Source organism: Notothenia coriiceps, unplaced genomic scaffold (genome assembly GCF_000735185.1).
Source record: "Notothenia coriiceps isolate Sejong01 unplaced genomic scaffold, NC01 NC01_scaffold00022245, whole genome shotgun sequence".
Classification (NCBI taxonomy): Eukaryota; Metazoa; Chordata; class Actinopteri; order Perciformes; family Nototheniidae; genus Notothenia; species Notothenia coriiceps.
In genome coordinates, this window is record NW_011354946.1 from 32,423 (window position 1) to 39,210 (window position 6,788).

At 43.6% G+C, this 6,788-nt stretch overlaps 2 protein-coding genes across 2 annotated transcripts; one reads left to right on the forward strand and one right to left on the reverse strand.

Moving 5' to 3' along the window:
* The first annotated feature begins 347 nt into the window (after nucleotides 1–347).
* c1ql3b (complement component 1, q subcomponent-like 3b) lies at nucleotides 348–2,037 on the forward strand. Its single transcript, XM_010780917.1, has 2 exons — nucleotides 348–1,257; nucleotides 1,552–2,037. The coding sequence occupies exons 1-2, from the start codon at nucleotides 646–648 to the stop codon at nucleotides 1,729–1,731; spliced, it is 792 nt and encodes a 263-aa protein (XP_010779219.1). The 5' UTR covers nucleotides 348–645; the 3' UTR covers nucleotides 1,732–2,037.
* Nucleotides 2,038–2,416: 379 nt separating this feature from the next.
* On the reverse strand, nucleotides 2,417–6,265 carry pter (phosphotriesterase related). The gene is made up of 4 exons (XM_010780918.1): nucleotides 5,809–6,265; nucleotides 4,557–4,822; nucleotides 3,990–4,130; nucleotides 2,417–3,506 (listed from the first exon to the last, which is right to left on the reverse strand). Exons 1-4 carry the CDS (start codon nucleotides 6,238–6,240, stop codon nucleotides 3,296–3,298), a joined length of 1,050 nt encoding a protein of 349 aa, XP_010779220.1. The 5' UTR covers nucleotides 6,241–6,265; the 3' UTR covers nucleotides 2,417–3,295.
* Nucleotides 6,266–6,788: the final 523 nt, after the last annotated feature.

Here is a 6,788-nt window from a genome sequence, read left to right on the forward strand (position 1 = left end):
CTTTAATGGGCCTAATTATGCTGAAGACCTTTTAGTTTGAGTTTTAATAACACGTGGTGGGATGTAACGTTACATCAATCAATATAAAAGTGGTGTTAAAACCCTGTTTAATGATAAGGTTAACTCCTGACTCAACAAACAAATGCATAAAATAAAGCAGTCACGTTTCATAGCTTCAAAGTTGCATCAGTGTTTTTATATGTTTCCCTTCCTCTCTTTTGATTGAAGAAATGCATGGATTATATCCCATCCATCACCTCCACCCCTCCCCTCACTCTCCAAACACAGAAGCAGTAACGGTTTATTTCTAGCCTATTCTCTCCTGTGGCACCGTGGAGGGCAGAAACTTGAGCGGCTGACTTTGGGCTTTCTAATTAAACGCAGATTGTGTGATTTTTCCTGTTAGTCTTGGTTGTTGTTTTTCTCACAGGAGGAGAGTTGATATGAATCGGTTAGAGAGTTTTTGCAGCGCGTAAAAGTTGTGGATGGTTACTTTTGTGCACACACATTTAAAGGACTATTTTATCTCCAACAGTTGCGGTATAAAACGAGAGCAGGTGAAATTATTCTCTCTGCAAAATATCGTCAACAAGCAGGCTGGAAGACCATCAGCTCCGGAGAACACAGCGAATCCGCAGAGTGCAGATGATCGCAACTGGTGTTTGTGGAGTCGCGCTGGTGCTGGTGTTGGTGGTTCTGATCCCGGTGGTGGTGAACGCCGCCGGGACACCTGCCCGCTACGAGATGCTGGGGTCCTGTCAAATGGTGTGCGACCCCCACGGGACCGCGGCCACGGCCACAGCCAAGACAACCAACACCATCAAAGAGAACCGACTCGCTCAGTCGCTTCCGACTTTCATCCAAGGTCCTCAAGGAGAGCCGGGGCGCGTCGGGAGGATGGGTCAGAGGGGTCCTGTTGGCGAGCCCGGGCCCCCTGGAGCTGCTGGTCCGCCCGGAACTAGAGGGGTACCGGGTCCACCCGGAGCACCTGGATTAAACGGGCCTAACGGAGCCATCAGTGCTGCTACTTACAACACAATCCCAAAGATTGCGTTTTATGCAGGACTGAAGAAGCAGCACGAGGGATATGAAGTGTTGAAATTTGACGACGTAGTCACAAATCTGGGCAACCACTATGACCCCTCTTCAGGGAAATTCACCTGCTCAATACCGGGGATTTACTTTTTTGTTTACCATGTGCTGATGCGAGGAGGAGATGGAACCAGCATGTGGGCTGACCTCTGCAAAAACAACCAGGTAAGACACTTTATGGTTTAATAAAATACCAATATTACAATTTGTTATAGCTTTACTATTTAGTCTGTGTTTTGAATACACGGTGAAAAGACATTATTTGATTAACCAATCTGTAGTTTCTCGATTTTACGCACAGGTTTTACGCACGGTTGAAAGAGAACACATTTTCCGGATATTTAAACATGCTTTCAGTAAAGTTGTTCCACATTTGAAATGTCGTCACTGATGGAGCTGTCCTCGGCTCTGATGTTAAAATAAAGACATGTTTCATCAGCAGAAATGTTTCCCTTTCAGGTGAGAGCCAGTGCCATCGCCCAGGACGCCGACCAGAACTACGACTACGCCAGCAACAGTGTTGTCCTGCACCTTGAGCCCGGGGACGAGATTTACATCAAGCTGGACGGTGGAAAGGCGCACGGGGGCAACAACAACAAGTACAGCACTTTTTCCGGCTTTATGTTGTACGCTGACTGAAACACTGGACAGATCTGCTCTGCATATAGCTTACTTCACTGCTCATGCTCAAATCACTGTCAGCTGGATTATTAGAGGCAGAGCTCACCATTTACATCCTGCAAAAAAGTCCAGAAGGATATGGAGGACGTCATTTGAAAATAAAATAAAGAACTGTACTTTTAAACAGCTAAGAGCTCACTGTTTAATTACAGAATAACTTATTTTAAATTATACAGGGTTGAATTGTACACTTGTGAGATTGTTTGTGTCACTATTGCACCCTGAATGAACTGTTAGTTCGCTGATTTGTAAAAAATACTGTACATGCTGCCGTGGTAACATATGAGTGAATGTAGACTGAAAGTTCAATGTATTGGCCTTCCAATTATAGATACTCACATAATCACCACTCTGTTTACACTGTTATAAGTCCATGTGTGCTTTATTTTTCAAAAATAATTGTTGGTTGTTGCATTTTGAGTGAAGATTTTAAAAGCCGTAGTAATGCATGATTATAGACGTTGACATTTGAACTCTGTGCAGCATAGAAACCCTTCTGTAAAGGGCCATCCTGTGGTTCAAATTGAAGCACTGTGACAAAATCACCATTTTAACTCGTCTCAATATGACAGCTGGTAACAGGATGGTCTGGTGCTTAGTCACCATCACAAAAACTGAACACTCACATTGACGGAAATGTTTCCTTGATGTTCATCGATCCGCCTGCCGATTGTGAACCCCTTCATATAAGACTGTCAACTAATGTGTACAAAATCATGTCAAAAATAAACCTTCTGTCTCATTTTGTAATCCTCTCCGAAGATTAATCAAAGTTAGATGTTTTTTCACGGCGCACAGTCACTTGTGGCGATCATGCCATTGATCATGTGGCGAAGTCACCCTGTGAGGCCACCTGTTCCCAGATGAGAGGAGAACATGTCCTTCATCCAGTCAGCCTCCCATTGACACCCAGACACCCACTGAGGGGCAACAGGACAACTCATCTAACGCAGCCGCATCGAGAGCAGAGCGGCATACTGATTACTGCCACGCTCATTATTTATTCTCCAAAAACATCTTTGCATTTTGCTACAACATTGACATTGAACAAAAATCAATCACCTCTTTTGAGAGCACAACTTTAGATAATTCAAAAATATTTGTTTTAGATTGCATTCGCAAGACAATTTGATTTGTGGTGACATAAATGGGACTAAAACAGTGCTAATGAGGCACTGTGATCCTCTAAAGCTTTATTTCGAGAAAAGTGAATAATGTATGATCACAAATATAAAATCAAGTTTTAATGAATGAGGGCCTCTATATAAAAAAAGCCTCTCCGCTGGATGAAACAACAGCCTGTTAATGTTTTCCATTCGAAAGACAATGCTAGACAATAAGTGTTGACACTGGTGACAAATTAATCCACAAACAACACAAGCTCATTGGTTTTAGAGTTTGGACTGTGGTTATTGCAAACATCTCATTGTCTTCATTCTAGACTTCATTGTGAGATTTATTAGCGTGAAGATAAAGAAAAATGCTTAATCAAATTGCTCTCTGGTTTTCTCCCTTTTCTTGCTTATTTGAAGGTCAGCCAGTGTTTGGGGTTGTCGATGAGGATCTTGTCCACCTGGTGCTGCGAGATCCCCCTCATCAGCATCTTCGGCACAATATTCTTTAGGATGTGAGAGTAGCCGTGGCCGCCGTACTTTGTGAGACGGTTCTTGGTGTGGATGTCGTGTGCAACCAGTACCTTGTCGCCGTAGCCCTCCTTCACGAGTAACGCCAAGCTGAGGGTGGAGAAAGAAACAAAATGAGGGACCTTAAACCTAACACATTATTGTTTGTGTGGGCTAACATGTGGCGAATCATTCATCACTCCTGTTGACGCACGACGTCACAGTAGTGGGAGATTAGTGTCTCTAAAACTATAGGACCCTGTCTCCTCTCCTCATGGATTAGAATATAATTTTTTTTCTAAGTGATATACACTAATGTAGCGATATAGAATAGATACATAGATTAAAGTCAACTTTATTGTGTAGATATGGAAATGAAAGACTTAGGTCACAGGCTCCTTCAACAGTGGAACATTAATATATATAGGACATGAAACATATCAAATACATGTAGTGCAAGAGAATGTTACATCAATAAGAATAAATGTAACATGACCCTATCAATGTGACCACACTTGTTCCCGTTTGGCACTTCTCGTCACAATACCATCACGATGTAAGTCTGAAAGTTTAGCCCTGCTCTGTGTTACTCACGCCTTCACTCTCTGGCTGTCACTGGGCATGTCCACCTCCAGGTTGTAGGGGTAGTCCAGCATCTCTATTCCAAACAGATCGTACTCCAGGTAACACCCCAGCTTCGCAAACTCAAGCAGTTCACCATCATCAAATATAGTCCTGCAGGAAGAGCAAAAGTGATAGATGCTACATTTAAAAGCAAACGTTTATCCTGTGTCCAAGTCCAAAGCTTTTCAGTGACGGAGAGTAAAGTTAGATATGAGTGTAGAGGTCAAAAGTAGCTGAATGTGCACTGGATGTTAGCACTTTAAATATGCAGCCTGTAGCTGCTTCTTTACTGAATTTCACAATGTATGCCATCAGGAAATCGGCTGGATCGTATTATGACGGTTAACAGGAACTGTTTTCCTAGGAAATGTTCAAATGTAATAATCGGCATTTTGTTTAGTATTGGGAACAAAAGTTATGTAGGACAGGAAATACTGAGTGAAAATTCTAATTGCGATTTTAAATTCAATAATGTTTATATCTTAAAGACTGAATACACTGTCAACAATCCCCAACTGTTTTCTATGGACCTCTCACCTGTCCAGGTGTGACATGACAGTTTTACTGATGTCACCACCGGCCTCCTGAAGAATCCGCAGGACTTCAGCCGGAGCCGCGGGGTTCCTGCCGGGATGGATGATGACGGGGCAGCCCAGCTGTGTCTGAGCATGAGCCGTGGCCCTCAGCACCTTCGTCTCACTCTCAGTGATGGGCCAGCCGGTGCCGATCTCTCCGATCACTCCGCAGCGGATGTCAGTACCGTCGGCGCCGTGAAGCACTTCGCTGACGATGATGTCTGTGAGCTGACCGGGAGGAAATAAAAACTGTTTACTGACGTATTAGTGCATTAAAATGACTCTTTTCTGGCTCCTTGATTCTGTCCCTTTAACAGGGGTAAACGCACATGGAAAGAGCATGTTTAAATGATAGTATTTAAACATCTATGAAGATTGCAGGGAGGCTGTGGCTCAGTGGGTTGCTTTGGATAAAAGCGTCTAACAAGTGACATGTGATGTTATGTAATCCCGATTCTTAGTGCATAACTCCTAAAACCTGTTTAAATCAATACAGAGATGGAAAAGAACATAACAGAATGTGCTGAGAGAATAGGGGACATTTCAAATAGTCAGCACTACAAATTGTTGCAGGATGTCCTTCCTGTCTTATGACTGAGGCATTCAGCACCAGTGGCAAATTTAGGACACACATGTAAAAAAAAAAAAAAACGCTGATAAAAGGAATACTTCTCTCCGCAAAAGACCATTCTTATACCAATTAATCGCTCCCTGTTACCTTGCATTCTTAAAGATTTTGTTTTTTCTTGCATGCCTTCTCTGTGAAGAAAGAATCCAAAATCTGAAATTCATTATACATTGATGTACAGTAAATCGGGGCAGTGTTTAAACAGCAAACATATATCAAAACATCCCTTTAGAAACAAATTAGCAACGAGTGCAGTATAATTAAAAGCCCTATTTATCCAGTCGTCTGTGCACTTCTTAACACATGTATTTAGGCTGATACTAGTATCTGTTTGAAGTGTGTTGTGAACACTGAGTGCATTTAGAACTGGGTGAGTAACTGATAAACAAATTATGCCTTTGGGGAATATTTATCTCTTTAAGTTTCCACAATATAGACGTTTTTCGACAGATTGAATGACAGATCACGGAGAAATCAAATGGAAATTGTGCAATTGGCAGATAAGCAGCAATGAAACTTGAGAAGAGCAAATCATTTATCAAGTTCCTTCAAAACATTACTATACCATAACCAGACTGTGCCTCACCTTCTCCACACTCATTCTCTTGGTGGCCTCAGTGTGGGTGCAGTCCACGTAGTACCCTGCTCCTGCTATTACGTGGACCCCTGTGTCCTTTGAGAGCTGCTTGAGGGTGGGCAGGTCCCGGTCGATGCCTGTGGTCGTGTTCTCTACGATAGTTCCCCCGCCGGCCTTCCTGAAGGCCAGCAGCTCGTCCCTCACGGCGGGGACTTCCTGCTGCAGCAGCAGGTTCTCGTGGCTGCTGTAGGGGTTCTGCCTCAGCCAGTGCATGTGCTGCATCTGGAACGGGTTCTCAGCCACTGCCTCGTCGCCTTGAGGAGGGGGGAAGTAGCAGCACGCAAAGGTCATGGTCAGGTGCTCGTGGGTCATTGTGCGGCCCAGCTGGTCCGGATCCACCAGGCCCAGGACGGTCTGGACCTTCCCACTCAACTCTGACATGACTGGTGTTCAGCGATTCCAACAACCTGGAGGGACACACACTTTTTAATTTATATTTATCGATTTAATACCTTCAAGTTACGCATCCATTAAGAAACCTCCCTGCTTAGAACAAATGGGAATTTATAAGATACAGTCATTCATAATAATAATAATAATAATACTAACAATAACCAGATAAACAAATAAACATTTTTATAAAGGTGACACTTTTGAGCCAGTAATCAGACAATAAGAAACACATATAGGACCAGTGGCGGTTCTACGGGGTGGCACGGGGTGGCAGCTGCCACCTCAGAAAAATGCCTTGCCACCCCAGCTGCCACCCCAGTTGGCAGCTTTGTTTTGAAAGAAAAATTGTGGCTCATCGGACATTTATGAGAGAAAATCTCTAATGTCCGAGTGCAAGTGAATGCAGCACAAGACGTGAGCCTTGTAACCCCTGCCCCGGCCCTGGCGCGAGCCTGGAAATATGATTGGCGGCGATTTCATTTGAATGGGGGGACAGCTCAAAACGAGAAGCATTTTGGATCCAAGTAGACGGAAGG

What these genes read in the sequence shown, in the direction of transcription:
- c1ql3b (XM_010780917.1), top strand. Translation starts at nt 646, where the DNA reads ATGATCGCAACTGGTGTTTGTGGAGTCGCGCTGGTGCTGGTGTTGGTG. An exon ending in ACCTCTGCAAAAACAACCAG is followed by an intron (nt 1,258 to 1,551) that starts GTAAGACACTTT and finishes TTTCCCTTTCAG; the next exon opens with GTGAGAGCCAGTGCCATCGC.
- pter (XM_010780918.1), bottom strand. Translation starts at nt 6,240, where the DNA reads ATGTCAGAGTTGAGTGGGAAGGTCCAGACCGTCCTGGGCCTGGTGGAT. An exon ending in GTCATGTCACACCTGGACAG is followed by an intron (nt 4,131 to 4,556) that starts GTGAGAGGTCCA and finishes CTCTTCCTGCAG; the next exon opens with GACTATATTTGATGATGGTG. An exon ending in GACAGCCAGAGAGTGAAGGC is followed by an intron (nt 3,507 to 3,989) that starts GTGAGTAACACA and finishes CTCCACCCTCAG; the next exon opens with CTTGGCGTTACTCGTGAAGG.